This window comes from Gavia stellata, chromosome 20 (genome assembly GCF_030936135.1).
Source record: "Gavia stellata isolate bGavSte3 chromosome 20, bGavSte3.hap2, whole genome shotgun sequence".
Classification (NCBI taxonomy): Eukaryota; Metazoa; Chordata; class Aves; order Gaviiformes; family Gaviidae; genus Gavia; species Gavia stellata.
Window position 1 is genome coordinate 1,596,640 of NC_082613.1, and position 20,030 is coordinate 1,616,669.

Consider the following 20,030-nt stretch of genomic DNA (forward strand, 5'->3'; position numbering starts at 1 on the left):
CTTGGTGCTTGCTGCAGCCTGTGCTGTGGGTGAGCTGAGTGTGCCAGTGCTCTGCAGTGACCTGCCCCCTTTCCCATGCCGGAGCTGGCAGCTCAGCTGTGTCTGGCACACAAGCTGTGTCTCACCAGGGCCAGGAACCACGGTGGGAGGCTTCCTGTGATGACAAGCAATGCGGAGGGTGAGGCTACGAAGAAGTTCAGCAGGGATTTTGCTGCCCAGGCTGGGCTTTCTCAGCACTGAGCTGCTGCTGGCAGGGTCACGCTGTCCTCAAAGCATGAGCTGGAAAGGGACAGCTTGGCCACTGCCCTCAGTGTGGCTGCCCCGTCCCGGCTGGGGCAGCTGCTAGGATTCCCAAGGGAGCCTCCCCTGGGTGCTGCTGGGGGTGAGCGGGTGGCCCTGCTCTGCTGCGCTACGAGAGGTCCCCCGGCCAGCACCCCGCATGCACCCGGGCTGGGCTGAGCATCCCCACCCTGCCCTTGCTCGGCTGGGGGGCCCTGCCTCCCCCAGGGCAGGTCTCCAGGGGCGGCAGCAGCAATGGGGTGCATGGGGTCCCACATCCCCTTTGGCACCCACGGCGTGGGGAGGGTACCACTGCATGCTGCTTGCAGGTCTCGCAGCTGGCACCCCAGCCCTGGGCACCCGTGGACCCCAGGCCCTGGCTTGGGGTGCGTGGGCCCCTCGTGCTGTGGGCTGGACCTGCCCCACGGAGGACGCTCAGCACCCAGCACAGCTTCAGCTTTGTTGGCATCTGCCTTTTATTGGCTGCGGGGGGGAGCAAGGGCCGGGGTGCGGGTCCGATCCTGCCTCCTGGGGTCGTTCTCGGAAGAAGCAGCTCGGGGGGACCAGGCGGGCGCTGGGGCGGGTGGGAGGTGGCAAACGGCTCGGTTCGGGGAGTTGGGGTTGTGCTCAGCCAGCTGCCTGCCCTGGTGACAGTGCCGCGGTGCCAGCTCTGCCCAGCCGCCTCTCCCCATGGCCATGGTGGCTGCGTGAGCCATCTCCCAGCCCAGAGGGCCTGATTCTGCCCCAGCTCATCCTTCCCGGTGCTCGGAGGCCATTGCCTCGTACATCAGCTGTGATAGTTTCCAGACCCTGCTGCGCTTCTGCAGCTGTGGGAGGGTGGAGGATACGTGTCTCCCACCTCGATTCGCCCCCAGGAGCGCTGGGGCTGGACCCGCAGCCACACCACCAGCAGCCAGAGGGGTGGCACTGTCCCCTCGATACACGAGGTCCCTAAGGGATGGGCAGGTGAACCAGAGAGGGACAATTGGGGACGGGAACCCATGGTCCCCTGGGGGGACGAGGCAGGGATGACGCCGGCCACGCCGGGCTGGGCAGGGGATGGGGCCAGGGGTGATGGTGCAGTCCGGGCCAGCAGCGTGGGGACCGTGGTGCCGCCCGTTCCACGCCCGGCTCTATAGGTCCAAGACCTCCCCTGAGTAGGCGCTGGGGTCCTCGTCTGACCGCGTGGTCACCTTGAACTGCCGCCGCAGGAAGCCCCCGTAGCGCTTCTGATTGTCCCACTTGAGCTTGGGCCGGATCCGGCGCATGAAGCCGCCGTAACGCTTGTGCAGCTCTGCCAGCTCCTGCCCCTCGGCTCCGGCACCCGTTGGCTCCTCGCCCCCGTCACCCGCCGGCCCCAGCCCCAGGTAGTCCTCGGGGGCTGCCCGCTCCCACGGCTTGCGGCCGAAGCCCCCGAACTTCTTGCTGAGGCTGCCCTTGCTGTGGGCGTTCTCGCGCAGCAGGGAGAGCAGCTTCCCCTTGGCCATCTTCTTCATGAAGCCCCCATAGCGCTTGGCTGGCACCGGCGGCAGCTCCCCGGGACCCAGCTCCTGCTCCGGCTCTGCCTCGTCCTCCGCCTCCCGTGGGGACGGGTCTGTCCCTTCGGCCAGGGCCACCAGCGGGGCCAGGAGCGCCAGCGCCTTCCTGCACGTCTCCCACTCGGAGCCGGGTGGCGACAAGCCCTGGCACTCCTGCAGACACATCTGCAAGACAGTGGCCGCAGCGGCCCCAGGGTGCCCGCCAGCATCACCCCGCTGCTCGGGGTGACCCCCCCCCACAGCCTTCCTCCCACCCCGCCTTGGGGGTGCCCCCACCCCAAGCCCTGGGGTCGACACTCACCACGCTGCTAAGCTCAGTGAGGAGCCGAAGCTTGCACGTTCCCAGCACCCTGGCGTGCCCACGACCACCACCCCAGCAACACCCAGCTCTGCTGACCATGCACGGGCACCCGTGATGCCCCCGCTGCTGTGACCCCCCCCGGCTAAACGGCGGTGTGGGGCCAGCACTCACCAGGGGCCGGATGCTGCTCTCGGTGCCATGGGTCTGGGCTGCGCAGAGGGAGCACTGGGTCGCGCAGTCGGCGGATGCCGCCGCAGCCAGGGAGAGGCAGAGCACCAGCACCAGCGCCCGCCGCGCCATCTCACCCTGCAGCCGCTGCCTGGGGAGGGCGAGACAGCACAGAGCCCATCACCTTCCCCGTGCCGGCCCCGGGGAGCCCATCACCACCCCGCTGGCACCCTCGGCGTGGGGCACCTACCGCCTCCACCTGCGTGGCTGCTCCTGGGGACGTGCACTGGGACCTGTGCCCACACCCACGCGACTCACCTCTGGGTGCTGCTCCTGGGTCCCAGACAGGGAGAGAAGGGGACAGGAGGGACCAGTGGGGACACTGCGGGAGCTGTAGCCTGTCCCTTTGCACAAGCCCCGAGCCACAGCCAGGCCCCCAGGGCCACTGAGGTCCCCGGGGCAGGGACCACCACCCCATCCCATCCCATCCCATCCCATCCCATCCCATCCCATCCCATCCCATCCCATCCCATCCATTGGTCCTGCCATACCGTTGGAAAGAAAAAGCCCCTTTTTTTCTTTAGTGTTGAGTTTCTCTGCAATATTGCGATCGCCGCCTTTGCAAGGCGTGGAGGGGATGAATCACTGGCTCTTCCCCTTGGCCTTGGGGAAGAAAAGCATCACCATCGGAGCTGCCAGCAGAAAGGGGATGGGGGGATGCCATCATCGGTTTACAGACTCGCCCCAGGTGCTGCACCCCACGCTGGGACAGCCCCGGCTCCCCTCCCTCCCACCCACCGCTTCTGCTGGGCTGCTGCAGCAGGAGGGAGGGAGAAAAAGCTGGATTTCAGGTTCAAGCCTACCTGCAAGCTGCGATCACCATCCTTCAGCCTGCCGGGAGCTGTGCCAGAGCCTCTTGCCTCTGCGGATGAGGGCAGGGAGGGCTGAACACGCTGTGCAATGGCTGTGCCAGTGGCAGTGCCCAGTGCCGCTCCAGAATCCCCCCGGGCGAGGCTGGAGGGGCTCGTGCTGGCCCCAGCTGCAGTGCCACGGGACCACGATGCCACCGGGACCACGACAGCCCCAGGAGCGAGAGCTGACCCCAAAGGGGTGCGCTGGCAGCCAGCACCCACCTGCCTCCTTGGCTGCTTTTATCTGGGGTGGAAAGGCATGACCCAGAGGGATCTGTTACACATTAATGACGCATATTAGAGACTATTGTATTCTCCAGCAGTATCTGCTAATGTACTGTAATTGGTACTGATGAAGAAATGTTAATGCCACAGTATTAATTCATGCTAGATTAAAATTTAATTTGAATTATCTGCACCATCGTGTATCAAGCTGTCTGCATTCCTTGGCTGCACCGCGCACCGGCTCCATGCAGCCCTATGTGCATCGCTCCGACTCGCTCCGGCAGAGTGGCAGGCACCAGGGCAGGCAGATGCCCAGGATGGGCACGGGCACGGCGGGACCTCAGCCAGCCCTCGCCGCTGAGACACAGCGACGGTCCCTTGTTTCCTCGCTGCCACCGAGACAGCACCAACGAGCGAGGACTCACCAGCCGTGCAGGTAGGTGCCAGCTGCAGCACCGAGGGCAACGAAGCTCCCAAGAACAACCGCCGGCTGCTTCCCAGCAGCCCCACTGGGAACCTTTTTGCCCCCTTTCCCCACCCGCCTCCCTTCCCTTGCCCCTGCCATGCTCCTCCGCTGCCGGCAGCCCTGTGCCCTGCTGCAGCCGAAGAATCAGTGACTTCATGGCACTCAAGTGAGCTGCAGCTCTCTGGGGCACAGCGGGGCCAAGGACCCACCCTGGGACATCCCACTGCAAACGCACCTTGTCCAGGTGGTGCCACGAACGCCCTCGCAGCACTCTACCTGCTCCAGTGTCGGGAGGGGACTGGCAAAACCGGGGCAGCAAAAGGGGAGGAAAACAAAGGACTTTGGACAAAAGCGAAAAGAAGCACACAAAGGGAGGAAGAAGAAAAGCAGAGTTAGAGCTCTATCCCATGTTACCTGGAGGAGTCCCGAGGCTCCGGAGCCATCCCTTCTGCAGAAACACCTTGACAGGATCGTGGCAGTGCCTGGCAACACCAGTGGTGAGTCCCGGCTTCCGCGGTCACCCTCAGCACGTCCTACCTGTGTCAGGCATCTGCCAGGGTCCCCTCCTCCCCTGCCCCGTTTCCACTCGAGTTTTCGGTGCCCAGGCTTTTCTCACGCGTGGAAAAGCCCCGAGCTGCGTCTGTGCACCCCAGGGGCTGGTTACAGACTTGACGGCCCAAGGAGGGATGGGGAATCGGGACTGTGTGTGCCGGGTGGCACAGAGACCGATCCCCCCGTTACAATTAACCTGCGATTATTTCTAGTGAGGGATGTGAACAGCTCTCCCAGGCTGAGCAGGTCTCTCCTCCCACACAGGTCTAACTCAGGCAGGGTAGGACCCTGCAGAGATTTCTGGTGGAGAAGAAGAATCACCTTCCAGCAGTTCCTTTCCTCACCTTTAAAAATGACCTGGGAACACCTTCAGGACAAGGCTTCTCAAAAAAGCTGATGCCTTTTGGAACAGAATCGCAGCAAAACCCAGCACCAGGCTGCCACTGCTGCTCGAGCCAAGCCGGGGGCGACAGAACACCCCCCCCCCGCCCTCTCCCCCTGCTCCCTTTGCGCCTCCGAGACCTGGGTTGTCCCCACCGCGAGGGTGGCAGAGGTTGCATCTGGCATCGGTGTCGAAACGAACCCCAGCGAAGCTCTGGATGGCAGTTCATGGGCTACGAAACCGCTCGAGGGACAAGAAGAGCACCTGCGGCCGGGTGGGAGCCCCTCTAAATAACCAGCCCAACCATGAGCCACGCTCGGCACCGCGGCTCGGGGGGGGTGTTTTTAGAGTCACTCTTTGGTGAGCAGGAGCGATGCCCCAGCTGCGCCCGCGCGAGGGAAGGGGAGCGGGATGGCGACCCTGGCAGTCCTACCTGCCGCTGCTCCCCGTCCCGCCGAGCACCCGCTTTGCCAAGTCAGGACGGGTGGTGGGTGGTGGGTGTCCCTTGACGGGCGTCAGGCTGAGCCGGTCATCGGCGGCAAGGCCCCGCTGGCTGGTGGCCCCGTGGTGGTGCCCGGGTTGCCCACCGGACTCGCCGCTGGCTGGCTCCCACCCTGCTTTTATGGCCACGGAGTCTCCTCCTGCGGCGGGGCCCGGCTGCGCTCAGCGCCGCGGAGCCAATCGGGGCGAGGGAAGCTGTGAATGATCAGCCCCGCAGCATCCTCGCCACCTCCCGAACAGGCTCTCCCGCCGTGCCGGGGCCTCCCCGCAGCCCCCGAGGGACTGGGGTGCACGTCCCGCCGCTGCACCGCCGCCGGCTGTGTCCCTGGGGGCCCCCCGTCGGGGCCAGCTTCGGTCCTTGGGGCTGAAACGCGTGCCCCAAACACGGGAGGTGGCAGGGGACCGGGACGGGGTCCGTCTCCCCCCAGCTGCATGCGGAGGAGTTTAGCTGCCGGGAATGTGAATCCCGCCCTGGGCACCAAATTCAAATCCTGCCCAAGAAGGAGGTGGGGGGTGAAGCCCTGACCCCCCCAGCCCACTCCCCAGGCTGGGGACAGACACCGTCCTCGTGGCGATGCCAGGGAGAGGAGTGAGCCCGTCCGAAGCCGCCGGGAAGGGCGAGAGGGTCTTCACACCTGGGAAAGGCTGGTCCCCCCCGACCCACCCAGCCCAGCTGCGGCTGGGCAGCAAAGCCCTCACCGGGAAACCCCCCACCTCAGCACCGATGGGGCTCGGACCCACTGGGCATCATCCCCCCCCCCGCCCCATCCTCCCTCCTCCTGGGGACAAACCCAAAGAGATGAGCCAAAGGGGCAGGGGGAGTGGGGTGGGGGGGATAGAGACCCCCCCCGCCTTCCCTGCTCAGCCCCGATTCCTGTTCACGTGTTTCCAAGCCCGATTTGGGGTGCAGGAAGGCAGCACTGGGCAATGCCAGGGCACCCCCCCGAGCCCATGCCCCACCATTCCCCTGCACCGTGTCCCGACAGACGTGTGGGGCCGGGGGTCTGGGGCGCAGACCCCGTGGGACCAGGCCAGCCCGCCCCGTCCCCTGCAGCCCCGGCGGGTGCCAGCGCATCCCAGGCGCCGCCGGCAGCGCAGCCCGTCCTCTCGCCTTGAAGACGGAGCTATTTTTATCGGAGCTTAAGAGGGATGTTTCCCAGCAACCTGCCTTTCTCCCCAGCTCAAACACCAACTGCCGGACCCGGTGCCCCCCACTCAGCCCCCCCGGCGCTGGTGAGGGGCACGGGGGCCATCGGCACGGCCAGGACCCTCCACTGGGCACCCAGCAGCCACGGCCAGGCGAGCAGGGCACCCTGTGCCAGCTGCCCACGGTCCCCCATCCCTAAGGCTGGTGGCCGCCTCTACTAGCACCCATGTTTGGGGTGCCAGGCTCTGCTCCCCAGAAAGCACGTGGGACCCCACAGCTTTTGCTTGGAGGTGGATTTTAGCTCGCCTGGGCTGGGGCTGTACCAGCACGGAGGGACCAAGGGAGCAGGGCACGGGGTGGGGGGGGCAAGGCAAGGGCAGAGCATCCTGCATCTCCCCAGGGCCGATGGAGGAGACGTCCCCTGCGGGACCCATCCCGGGAGGCAGCAGCGCTGCGGCGAGGGGGGACGGAGCTCGGGCCCCACGGGGGGCACAGGCAGAGGGCAGCCATGGCCCCCCCACCTCGCTCGGTGTGCTGGGCTGTGCAGGCGCAGAACAAAGCCGAGGAGAACAAAACACAGCTGCAAACCACCACAGACCCCCTTGGCGAGTTGCGCAGTTGTGGGCACCCCCTGGGCAGGTTTAACCCTTGCTGCTGGTGCTGGCAGTCCTGCGGGCACCACAGCCCTGGTGGGGAGGAGCATTTCTTACCCCAAAACCATTATTTCTATCAACTAGCCCTCCCAAACCCATGAAGTCCATCTCTAAATCCCGGCCTCCCTGGTTCGACCTGCCGTTAACGCAGGCAAATGGCTCCATCCAGGAGCCGCGTCTCCAGGTGGGAGCAACAGCATCGCCCCAAAGGCCGGTGCCTGCCCGGGGACACGGAGCGCGGAGAGGAGCAGCGTGGCCACGGCTGCTGCCAGCTCCCCACCCCGAAAGCAGACCTGCTTGCAGCACCCCCCCGGAGCCCAACGGCCCGGGGTGCAGCCGCCTCCCCGTGCAGGGTAATTGCACCGGGGGGAGATGCGCTTCTGGAGACGGAGCACAGAGAGAAAAGTAATTTGTAATAATGTTCCTTCTGCAGGGCTGATTCCCTTTGCTCTGGGAGGGAGGTCGAGTTACTCCTGTCCCCGGAGCAGAGGTGTCTTATTTTCTACGTGTGCTGCAGATGTGCTGAGCCGGGCGAGAGGGTCCTCCCCAGGGCCAGTCACCATCCGGGCAGGCGTGGGGGGTGACAGGGTCCCCCCAGGAAAGGAGCTGCGAGTGAGCCCACCCACCAGCAAGTTTAATTAATATTCATCTGTCGCTTTCTAATGGGAAACTGTCTCTGAGTCACACTGACATTTCCCTGGGACAATGGTAATTAAGCACCTGGGTAAGAGAAATGTGCAGTAATAGAAAAGTTAAGTTTTCCTAACTACATGAGTGAAAAGTGGGTTCGGCGAGGAGGGGGACGAGCGTGCGTACCAGGCTCCCGCGAAAGCAAGTGGGAGTTAATGGCAGATAACGTCACCCGCAGCAGCGGCACGGCTCTGCCCCGACACCCCCAGCCCAGACACGGCACCTCTGGCTCTGCACCCACAAGGGTGCCCAGCTCCAGGGGTAAACCGTCCCCGCGGGCAGGACGAGCTCTGCCGGCTGCCTGGGCTGTCCCTGAGCCATGGGACTGCAACCCAGAGCTACTGGTGGGAGCTTCCCATGGGAAGGCAGTCGCTCTGCTGCCGTTCCTCCAGCACCGTCAGCTTTATCCTATTCAGTGGGACAGGGCTTTTCCAGAAACAGCTCCGTTGCTCGCTCTCCCCCTGGCCCTACAGCGATGCCAGGCTGCCGTGGGCAGGGCGGGAGGTGGCCTTATTGCAGGCAGATGTGGGCACGGGGCGGCAACGGCTGCCTGCGGCTGCTGCCGGGCTGCGGGGCGAGGGATGCGCCGGCCGCATTTCGTGGGCCATGAGAGGCCCCGACAGCTCCGTGGGGAGAACTGCCCGGGGGGGCTAAGCCTGGGGGTCTGCTCCCAACCGCCAGCGGGAGCCGTGCAGTCTCCGATCAACCGCCACAGCACCGGAGTGAACCTCCGGCAGCTGCACCGGTGAGATCTGGAGGCACGTGCCAGGTGGGCAGCACGGAGCAGGGGGAGGTCACCGCTGCGGGGGACACGGCAGCTGGCACAACAGCGGCGTAAGACCGGGAGCCGATTCATGCCCTGCCTGCGTCACGCCGCAGTGGCTCGAGGTCACCACACAGCTCAGGCAGGCACATGTGCGGGCACGCAGTGACCTCCCTGCGTGGGCAGGAGGCACAAGTGGCCACTCGACGCCAGTACAAAAAAGCGGAGCCCACGTAAACACGGCAAGTCACGCTGCTGCCATTGTCCCCACCGGCGGCATGCGCTGCGCCAGGCTGCCGAGCGGCTCCAGGACCTGCGGTACAGCCCCCTCATCCCCGGCCAGGAGGTGAAGTGGCTCCATTTAAAAGCAAATGGAGTTCAAACCACTTGCAGGAGCTGCAGCCTGTGCAGTGCCACCATGCCGCCGTGGGTCAACCCGGCCGTGGGAGCCATCAGCCACCCCACGCGCCAGGCCCTGGGGGTCTCCGTCCCCCCTGGGGGGACACACCAGCGCGATGCGGGCCAGAGCCGCTGCGGGCTGCGTGATGGCAGCAGCACACGCCTTGGAAGCGAGTCAAGAAAGCAGCGATTTTTCGAGCTCTTCTGTGAACCGGCTCTGCAGATGCTCTCCCTGACCGCTGGCAGCGTGCCGGCCGCTAACGTCACCCGCGCGGGGGACACGAAAACGCGGGGAGAAGCGGCTGGGAAAAAACCCATCGGGGGGTTTCATCGCCATTCCCCCCCTCCAAGCCCGTGGGGAGCAGCTCGGCGGTGTGTGAAGCCCCGAACCCCGGGGGCTGCCGGCTGCCCGCCCCCAGCAGCGCCAGGCCCAGCAGCCCGGTGCCAGGATTAGACCCCCGCACCGCCCGGGGTGGACGGATGCTCATGAAGCCCCCGGCCGGGGGGCAAAGAGCAGTTTGGGGGGGGGGGGACAGGGACCCCTGCGTGGGGACGCAGCCACCCCGGGGGGTCACGCTGCATCCCCGGGGGCTCCCTCCCGGCCCCCACCGCCCCTCAGGGTCCCGGCGTACGGCAGCCGCCGTGCCTCGCTTTCGGTGACCGGTGCATCTCCCACCCCGCGGGCACCGGGCCGCCCCAGCCCCCGCTGCCCCAGCGCCCGCCCGGCCCGGCCCCCCGGGATCTCGGCGACTTTCCCGGGAAACTTCCAGCTGGAAACCCCCACGGTTTCCCCCGGGAGCGCGGTCGGACCGTCCCCGACTGGGTGAGCGCGGTGCCCGGGAGGGGCCCCTGAACGCTGCCGGGGCTCAAACGGCCCCCGAGCCCCGCGCCCGCCCTTCCCGGTGCGGCTGCACAGCCCCGGTGCACCGACCCCCCTGCACCGCACGGCCGGTGCACCGGGTCCCCTCTCGCGCCGCGCGGTCCCCGGGGGCACCACCCCTCCCGGTGCACCGACCCTCCTCCCCGGTCCATCACCCCCTCCCGGTGCGCCGAGCACGGCTGCGCGGCCCCGCGGTGCTCCGCCCCCCCTCCCCGGTGCACCGACCGTCCCGGTGCGGTGGGGGCGGGGGGCGGGGCGGGTCACCCCCGCCGTTACATAAGGGGTTACGTCAGGGCGCGCGGCCCCGCTCTTATCCCGCCGCCGCCGCCGCCCCGCCCCTTCACACGCCGCCGCGCAGCGCCCGGCCCGGAGTCCGCCGCCGCGCCCCAGGTAAGCCCCGTGGGCCCGCGCCGCGCCGCGCTGCTTCCCCCGTGCCGTGCCCGGCGGGGACGGGGGAGACCAGGCCAAGCCAGGCCGGGGCGGCCGCCGGGCGCCGCCGCCCCGATGACCGGCCTGTTTACACCGGGGCGGCGCGTACCACGGCGGCGGGGGAGCAGGGGGGCCGGCCGCCGCGCTGAGCCCCCGCCGCGCTGAGACGCCCTGGCGGCCCGGCGGCCCGGCTACCGGGCGCGGGGTGGGGGGGCCGGGCCGCCGCCACCGAGGCCCGCCCCGTCGCTGGGGGGAGGCCGGCTCCCGGCGCGGCGCCCGCCTTCCCCCCCCGCCGCCGCCGTGGTTCGTCCCGCGCCGCCACGATTGGCCGAGCGCTTAAAGGGGCAGGCAGGGCGCGCTTTTCCGCCCTCCGACGCGGCGGCGCGTGCCCCCTCGCCCGCGCGGCGCTCCCCGGCGCGGCGCTGCCCGGCGCGCGGGGCGGGGGGGGGGGCGGCGGGCGCGCGGCCCCCCCGCGGCGGCGCCATGGAGACGGCGGACGGCGGCCGCCGCGGGACACAAAGGGCGGCGCGGCGGCGGCGGGCGGCGCGGCGGGGCCCCATGGCGGCGGCGGCGGCGGGGCCCGGCCCGGGTGGCGGCGGCGGCGGCGGCGGGGCCCCGCGGTACAGCCTGCTGGCCGAGATCGGCCGCGGGGCCTACGGCGTGGTGTACGAGGCGGTGTCGGGCCGCAGCGGCGCCCGGCTGGCGGTGAAACGGATCCGTTGCGACGCCCCCGAGAACGTGGAGCTGGCGCTGGCGGAGTTCTGGGCCCTGACGAGCCTCCGGCGGCAGCACCCCAACGTGGTGCGCTTCGAGGAGTGCGTCCTGCAGCGGCACGGCCTGGGGCAGCGCATGAGCCACGGCAACAAGCGCAGCCAGCTCTACCTGCGCCTCGTCGAGACCTCCCTCAAAGGTACCCGACCCCCCCCCCGCCCCCGGGCACCCCGGCGCTGCCGCCATGCCCAGGAGCCCCCCCCCAGCACCCTCCTGGGCACCCCAGCCTCGTCCTCCCTGGGTGCCCCCACCCCAGGGCCTCCTGCCCACCCCAGTGCCACCCCACCCCTGGGGTATCCCCCCCCAGCACCCTGGGTCTGCCGGCCGCTTCCCCGCTGTCATCCGTGCCCCCACGCTGGGGTACCCCACGCGGGACACCCGGGTGTTGCCCCCTTCCCTCGGGGCACCCTGACCTCCAGCTCCTGGGGCAGACACCCCCACCCTGGGCAGCCGCCTTGCCCCACAGCATCACCCCATTGCTCAAATCCCTCTTTGGCATCGCCTGCCCGCAGAGGACCACCCAAAGGTCCCCCCCACCTCTTGCAACATCCCGCCCTCCACCTTAACTCATCGCTTCACCAGTATAACCCCCCCGGGGTCCCCCACTGCACCCCTGGCTGTCCCAGTCTCCTGTCACACCTGCCAGCCCTGGGGTCCCACTGTACCGCGGTATCTGCCCCGGCATGCTCCCCTCCATCGCCCGCCTCAGTCCTGTCCCTGCAGGCCCCCCCGCAGGGTCGCTCTGCTGCCCCTGGCACCCCCCTTTGCTGCCAAGCACCCCCTGGGACCCCTGCACAACATCACATGTCCTGGGCCCTGCCCGGTGCTGTGCCCCCGGGCTCTCCCTGTGTGTCCCCTCACTCTCTCCCGTTCCTCTGTGTGCTGCTCCCAGGGACACGCTTCCCTAAGCCCCCACCCCATGCCTCGGCAGCCCTGTGCCCTGCCCGTGGGGTCCCTCCCTGTGCCCTGCACCTCTGCAGCACCCCAGCGCCGTGCCCCTCCTCCTGAGGGACCCTGTTGTCACCTCCAGGCTCAGACCCGGCCCTGGGGAGCATCCCTGCGTGCTGCCCTCAGCCCTTCCCTGCACCCCCTGCCAGTGCTTACCACTTCCTCCTCCATTACACCCCCCTCCTGCGGCTCCCTCCGCTACCCTGACCTGCACTGCAGCCCATGCCTGTCTCTCGGGGACCTTCAGCAGTCTCTGCCCCAGTGACACCAAGGGGACGTCTCCCCCCTCTCCACCCGACACACAGTCCCATCTCTTCTGAGCACCCCAAGGCTGCAGCCCGTTACGGTGCCCTGCCTGCTCCCTCGAGCTCTTACAGCTTTGGGACTGTTCTTTGTGCTCTCCTGTCCCTGTTCCCCTCCAAGTGCTGGCTCTGTGGGGACAGCCCTGGAAGCATTGGTGCCCGCAGCCTGGGCTGACACCCCCATCTTCCCCCTCAGCAGCATCACGGGGCTGTCAGGGGTCACCTTCTCCTGCCACAGTCGATGACTGTGATGGTGACATCTCCAAAGAGCTCCCTCCCTTCCTCTGCTCCCTTGGCTGCTTGTCAGACCCAGCTCTGCCAATGTGCAGTAAAAATGCGGAAAAATACTGGAGCCCTGTCTCCTCGATGCCCCTGCACCCTCCAGCCTGCTGCAGCCAGCGCCAGCTCACCCCAACTCCCCCTTCCCCAAATTTGTGTGCCAGGACTCCTGTATGCTCCTTGGGGAGCTCAGTCTCCCCATGCCCCCTGCAGCTGAGCCCCCCAGCGCAGGCAGCCTCTAAACCCTTTGCCAGGCACAGACTTCACGCAAGGCTGCTGAGACGCATCCTCCGAGCAAACCTCTGGCTCTCAGGCTGCCCCTGCCCTGCCTGTCCCCTCTGCACTCCTGGGGGGACACGTCCAGACCTGCCTGCCTCCCCCCCACGCAGACTGATCCTGCTCTCCCTTCGCACTCCGCACACAACCACCCAAGGGACCCCCTGCCAGAAGGGCAGTGTCCTATTTTCTGTACAGCCTGGGTGCTTCCTTTACGTGCCCTCGCAGGCGTGACCCCCGGGAAAGGAGCCAACTCTTCCCTCTGAGTGCATGGCCAGCTGTAGCAAGTCAAGCTCTTCTGGCAGGTCCGGGGGTTTCCTGCCTTCCCTTGCCATGTTGCACGCCCTGAGAAGAGATGGCATGGCTTGGGGATAGCTCTCGGGTAGCTGTAGGTACCACCCATCTCTGGGTGGGGAGAGAGCCCCCCAAATTCCCTGCAGCAGCGAGGGCTTTGCCTGCCCTGGTCCCGCTGCAGCCCTCTGAAGAGGGGTGCAGAGCTGGGCTCTCCATCCCAAGGCCAGAGAGCAGCAGTTTTGCTCCCCAAACCGGAGCGCATTCTCCCCTCCATCTGCCTTCCTCTGGGCTGTGTTATCTGCTGGCCACAGGCTCGGGCAGAGGCTGTGCTCGCTGCCTTCCCGAGCTTTGGGTCTGATATGGCACCGATAAATATTTTCAAAACTAAAGCCAGATCTAGGTGAGCCTCCCAGGTCTGCTTGCTCTCCTTCCCTGTCTGCAGCGTGCGAGCTGTGTGCGTGGAGCCACCGTGCTGTCACTCCAGCCGAGGTAGCCGGCACGTAGCTGTGCTGCCGTGCCATTCTGCACGACCGCAGCTGGGCTATTTACGGGCCTGCACAGATGCTGTGCCAATGTGCCGGGGATCAGGGCACGGGGGGGGGGATTAATTGGAGACTTTCTGAATCAGGAGCGCAACTGTCGGGATGCCAGGCGATGTTGGGTCTCAGCTACAGTGCGGAGCCTGCACCTTCATCATTTTAATGAGATGTGGAATAATAAATTTAAGGGCAGAGTGCAAAAAGGAAGCTGAAAGCCCGGCACTGAGCCTGGAGGAGAGGCATGTACTTCAGCAATGTGCTCGGTGCTCTGGTACACGCACACTTCGGGGCTTGGGCACGGCCACGTGCCCCTCTTGTTCCTAACCCATAGCAGTGATAGAGCCGCCTTAAGCGAACCTGTATAGGGTGCTGCTTCCTAGCATGTCACCCACAGGGCCACCGACTCGCTGCCGGTGCTCAGCTGCGCTCGCAGGCTGCCCTGGCATCACCCACGCGTGTGACCATCAGTCCAAGCACCCAGGCTTCATGCCGCTGGCTCTCATCTCTCTGGCGCAGCCTCTTTGCACAGAGGGAGTCAGAGGTTACAGGCAGCAGTGGGATGCTGGTTCTGCTGTTGTTAGACTTTTTCCCTGTGAAGCTGAGCAAATTAGCAAGCTGTTAATGAGCTCCCAGGATAGGTTGTGGGAGGGCTGCTGCAGGGACAGAGAGGTTAGCGTGCGCTGTCCTGTGCATGGGGTTGCTCGCTTTGTGATGGAGAAAAGGTCTGGCCTGTCATCTGCATCTCCTCAGCTCTTGGCTGCTTGACTTCAGTTTGCTAACATCTCATCTTTAGGAACTGGCTTGCCAGCTCTTTATGTTTAAAGCTGTTTGTTTTGAAGGCAGGAAGATGATTTAACAACTAAAATACTTTCAGATTATAGAAAGAAAATGAGGAAATGTTACTGTTGGCTTAAGCCTCTGCTAGCAGCGCTCCACCCAAAGTGAAGTGCACGGTGCTTGCAGCTACTGCTGGGTCAGCGGCATCCTCCCTGCGCTTGCTGAGGTCTGGGGGCCAAGTTTTAAATCAGAGCCTTTGTTATGCTAAAAACAAACCTCAGCTTGTTGGAGCCAGCAGGTCCTGGCTGCTGGTGAGCCGGTGTTTGAACCACTTCCCTGTGGGAAGGGGCTGTCTGCAGCGCTGCTGTGTGAATGCTCTCACCTGCGTGCCTTGGCCTGATGCTGCTGGCCATGTGTGACGGGCACGGAGCTCTGCCGTGCTCCCCGTCGTGGTGCAGTTCCTGGCTGAGAAGAGCCAAACCCTCCTGCTCCCCATGTCAGGGCTATATGGATGCTGAGCGGAGCAGGAAATCAAAGCCCTGTGCTCTGCTGTGGCATCGCTGGAGTTTAGCAAACCCGAGGTGGCGGCAGCGGTGTGAGCTGGGGCTGTCCTGGCTGTGCAAAGGTCTCCGCTCCTGGGATGAGCGGCCTCTGCTCCAGTTTCCATGCTGTCATGCTAGTCTCACCAAAGGGTGACTCGCGCCGGAGAAGCTGCTTTTCCTGGTCAGCATTTTGGTCTCCGGAGCCAAGCTGTCCTGTGCTGCTCCCAGCTGGCCCTTGGGCTTGCGTGCTGAGCCCCCCCTCCAGCACTTTGGGGGTCCCATTTGGCCCCTCAGAGCGCACCCAGTGCCCCAGGTCTCCAGTCTGTTCACGGTCCCTCCCATCCCCCAGACCTAACCTTCATCTTCTGAGGGCAGGGAGGTGCAGCCAAATCCTGCTGTTGTGCAGCCTTTCATTTCCATAGCAGTAGCCATGGATACAGACTGTTTGTGCAAATAACCAATATTCCCACCCACACCGATCGCTGACCGCTGCAGGCATGGGCGCCGGGCAGCCCAGGGCTTGGTGTCCCTGGCAGTCCTTGCCTTTACCTGCTGCTGGAAGTTTGCTTTCCCAGATGCTCTCTAGGGCTTTGGTAAAACAAAACCAGACTTTGTCCAATGGGTGGAGTTACTTAACTGCTTTCAAAACACTTGGATTCATCTGTGTGACTTGTTAACTGTGGCAGAGGCAAGTGGTGTCTTCCAGCTTCTCCCTTACAGTGCTTGAAGGTAAAAAACTAGTTCCTAGAGCAGAACGATACCCTGGTTGTGTGTGCAGGCTCTGCCTGTCACCTGGGTGCTCTGTGCAGGCGACCTGGGGGCTGGCAGCAGGATTTGCATCCTGGAGTCGGCTAATGGGCCGGGTCTGCCACCCGTGATCCTTGTGATGCCAAGATGCTCTGGGGAGCGTTGGTGGCAGACCCGGCCCTGTTAGCTGATACGATGCTGTTGCATTTCTCCACGTGTCTAGTTTATGTGCAAGAGAGTGGTTTGCCTTGGCAGGGGGTTTGTGGAGTAAAACCTAGATGCAATGAATTGGACCTGAGAGGCTCTGAGCTTGAAGAGCTCAGTGAGATGTCTGGTGAAGGAAGAAGCTGTTTGGGGCGTAATATTGAGTATCAGCATTAACGAGTGAGGCAAAGGTTATTTTTGTAAGAGTGGCTGAAATTGCACTTAAATGTTGTTGGCTACTTGGGCCTCCAATTTCTTCTCTTCGAAGACTTGTTGGCACTTAACAAAAGCTGTATGAAGCGGCAGAGCTCCCCTAGCGCAAGTGCAACGCTTAAACGCACAAATTTTAGCCTAAGAAGAGCCAGCATGCCGCAAGGCTTTGACACTGGTGTGACTGCTATTAGCAAGGCTGTACTGGCACAGTGATAAGGGGTGTGATTTACTCCCCACTTGCTGTTATAGTATAAAGCATAAGGTATAAGCTAGCCTTTGCCTCCTGTGGCAGAGCTCAGGTGGGAGAGCTGGCGTTCACATAGAACTGATTTTTTCCCATAGACTTGGTGCTAATTGTGCTTTTAGTCTCTGCTGCTTTGGCTGTCAGAGCCTGGGGAGAATTGCCTGATGGTAGCACAGGAAAATAACCCTCTGCTTCCAAGTTCCCTGCAAGCACCCGACAAGACGTGTGCTTGGTCTCACTCGCACACCTGTACTTTGCTGGGAACTGAGCTGGCTCCCAGGCAATGGGCTCAGACAAACGTGGTGCTGGTGTGTGACACTCAACAGGATCCTAAAGCACTTGAAGCCACAGCAGTGCCAGCACCACCGCTGGTATCCTGCGGTGCGATAGGTCCCAGCCATGTTCCTAAGGCCTTTACTATCAGCATAAACCAGACTTGTTCCTTGTCTGTGCTGAGTTAGTGTGGACATTTTGTAACGTGTCTGAAAACCCCACTCTTGCTTTTGTCCCTTTCGGTTAGGTGAGAGGATCCTGGGCTACGCGGAGGAGCCTTGCTATCTCTGGTTCGTCATGGAGTTCTGCGAAGGGGGAGACCTCAACCAGTACGTGCTGTCAAGAAGACCCGACCCAGCGACAAACAAGAGCTTCATGCTGCAGCTGACCAGTGCCATTGCCTTCCTGCACAAGAACCACATTGTCCACCGGGACCTGAAACCAGACAACATCCTGATAACCGAGAAGTCTGGCACCCCTGTTCTCAAGGTGGCCGACTTCGGGCTGAGTAAGGTTTGCGCTGGCCTGACTGCTCGGGGCAAGGAGGGTGGGCGTGAGAACAAAAATGTGAATGTGAACAAGTACTGGCTGTCTTCGGCTTGCGGCTCCGATTTCTACATGGCGCCCGAGGTCTGGGAGGGACACTACACTGCCAAGGCTGACATCTTCGCCCTCGGCATCATCATCTGGGCCATGATTGAGAGGATAACTTTCATCGATGCGGAGACCAAGAAGGAGCTGCTGGGGACCTACATCAAGCAGGGGACCGAGATTGTGCCCGTTGGGGAAGCGCTGCTAGAAAACCCAAAGATGGAGCTGCACATCCCTCAGAAACGCAGGACTTCCATGTCTGAGGGGATCAAGCAGCTCTTGAAAGACATGTTGGCTGCTAACCCGCAGGATCGACCCGATGCCTTTGAGCTTGAAACCAGAATGGACCAGGTTACATGTGCTGCTTAAATTCAGGGCAGGGCACCGCTGTGCTTTGCAGCTGGGTAAGTGATCCACAGTTTTTTATTATTCTTTCTGCTGTACCAGCCCGATAATGCACTTTGTAGTGACACAAAGGAGTCTTTTATGTTCCCAGAGCTATTTCTATAGTGACTCATCAGAGCACTGCTTCTGAGGTTTTTTCCACCTATTCTACTGCAAAAATAAAGTAGAGGTGGGAAACAAAATTAGCAGCTGCTCATCCCGCTGCTGCCCAAAGGCCCAGCGGAGCTGGCAGGGCTGGGCAGCAGCCCTGCTCCTCAGAGGTCCTGGCCAGTGGCTGAGACAGGCCGGTGCACGGCAGCGAGACCTGCAAACACCCTCCCACATCACCTTTGGGTACATCCGTCTCTCTCAGGGGCAGGGAAGGAGCTGCCAGTTCTGCCTCCTCTGCTGCATGGTATAATTTCTGTGGTCACCGCTGGGAGCACCTCGCTGTCTAGCACAGTCCCCTTCCCCTCTGAGACTCGGACAGGACACTTCGGGGCTCGGCTGGCTCCGTAAGCAGGCACCGAGTGGAGTGGCAGGTCCATCTCGGCACATACAAAGCTCTTTTCTTTGCTTTTGCTTACAAGGCATGTGGGTCCGTCTCGTGGGTCTGTCTCGTTTCGTTTCCTTGCTAAAGGCAGGACTTCCCTTTGGTGCAAACTGCAGTTGCCCAAACCCCGTAGGATGCTTTGGTCTCGGAGTGTGTAGACCTGTGTCTGCTCAGGAAGGAAGCTTACAAAACGGTTGTGCTCAGAGTGAGCTCAGCTCCCTTTGAGCAGAGTGCCCTCCCTGCGCCTCCCACAGCTTGGTTCCTCAATAGTCCCAAGCTCAGAGGTCCTGGTCCTGAGGCCTGGGTGGTCGCACATGGTCTGGAATGACCCTCAGGGACGTGGGGTAGCTGGTGGTGTCACTAACCAGTGACACTGAAGGACTGGGAGGTGTTGCCTGCATGGCAAAGCTGTCTGTAAACAAGGGCTGTGACTAGGGATTCTCCTGGCCAAACACTTCAATGAAACTGAACAATTACAGATTACAGGGGACGAGGCTGACGTCTTCCCAGCCCAGGTTCTTTCTCAAGCTCCTGCAGAGCTGCCTGACCATTGCTGGTCACAGGAGACTGCTGAAAGCCTGCCTGTGTCAGGTGCTGGCATTGCAGCTTGGGCTCCCCAGCCCTTACCTCACCCCGAAACCACACAGATGCTGCTGGACCAGAGCCGACCGCAGATACGAGAGAGCAAGGAGGGATGAAATGGCTGCCCTAGCCAGCAAACGCCCAGCCTTCAGCCGATGGCCGTGCATCTAGCCCACTCCTGAGAGCAAGCCTCCAGCAGCAGGCTGGTGGGGAAGGTGGGGGCATTTTGGCAGGTTTTGCTAAACCTCCTCACCACCCACCTGAGAGTTCCTGAGCTTATGTAAAGCCATGTGCTGCCTGTCCCTTCTCTGCATGTGCCCAGCTAAGCCTTGTGCTGTTTGCAGAGGAATAGGAGTATAGAAATGGGAAGGCCCATGGGGTAGGTCTAGTTCTGTCACTGCTGGTTTGTCCAAACTAGTCCGCAGACCCCTGCGCACCCCTGCACAAAATACTTAACGCCCCTAAGATCTCCAAAGCAAGTAATTGATGCGACTGCTTCCGCCTGGTCCCAGTGCAAGTGCGGGCTGGGGATTAGGGTGGGGGAGTGAATCTGCAGACACGTGAGCCCTTAAGATGGGTGTGATAAAGTCCCGGGGCAAGAGCAGGGCACCCCACCTCTTGCCCCAGGGCGAGGCATGGGTCTCCTCTGGCTGTTGTGAGCAGCTCTGCTGCGGGGCGGAGGGTCTGGTCAGGGTTCGCCGCTGCCGTGTTGCCATCTGCGATTGCTCTGTACTGACAGGATGCTGCTGAGTTATGCAACCAGCCCGTGCCCTCCGGGGAAAATTCATCCTGCGCATATCTGCAGAATAGTACATGCAGGGATAACAAACACCGAGGGGACAGTCCTACCCCGGGGCTATTTGCTTAAAACCCAGCTGCCTTCTGCAACCCCCCCCATCCATGGCTGGAGCCAGCTGTGAGTCTGCACTGATCGGCTCCATCGGTGACACAGCTGCAGCAGAGATGGATGCAATTATATAATGTGACCTGGCATCCGTAGCATGGCTGCTTGGCCCAGATAAGAGCCCAGCACCAGCCATATGTTCACTGCAAACCTGGAGCGTTGCGCTGTGCAGCAGGCAGCATTCCTCTGGCTTGTTTATGGGACAGCAGAATATTTGGTGTGCTTTCCTATAGGTTTTTTTCTAATGCGTTGTGTATTCAAATCAGCCTACTGCTGTCTGTTATTAAATGCAAATCTTAAATTGGAAACCTGCTTGAGAAGCT

The 20,030-nt window shown here is 63.3% G+C and overlaps 2 protein-coding genes across 2 annotated transcripts; one reads left to right on the forward strand and one right to left on the reverse strand.

The window, feature by feature from the left end:
- Positions 1 to 1,412: 1,412 nt before the first annotated feature.
- Positions 1,413 to 2,457, reverse strand: PDYN (prodynorphin). The gene is made up of 2 exons (XM_059827366.1): positions 2,290 to 2,457; positions 1,413 to 1,982 (listed from the first exon to the last, which is right to left on the reverse strand). The coding sequence occupies exons 1-2, from the start codon at positions 2,416 to 2,418 to the stop codon at positions 1,413 to 1,415; spliced, it is 699 nt and encodes a 232-aa protein (XP_059683349.1). The 5' UTR covers positions 2,419 to 2,457.
- Positions 2,458 to 10,752: 8,295 nt separating this feature from the next.
- STK35 (serine/threonine kinase 35) lies at positions 10,753 to 17,653 on the forward strand. The gene is made up of 2 exons (XM_059827295.1): positions 10,753 to 11,194; positions 16,941 to 17,653. Exons 1-2 carry the CDS (start codon positions 10,768 to 10,770, stop codon positions 17,651 to 17,653), a joined length of 1,140 nt encoding a protein of 379 aa, XP_059683278.1. The 5' UTR covers positions 10,753 to 10,767.
- Positions 17,654 to 20,030: the final 2,377 nt, after the last annotated feature.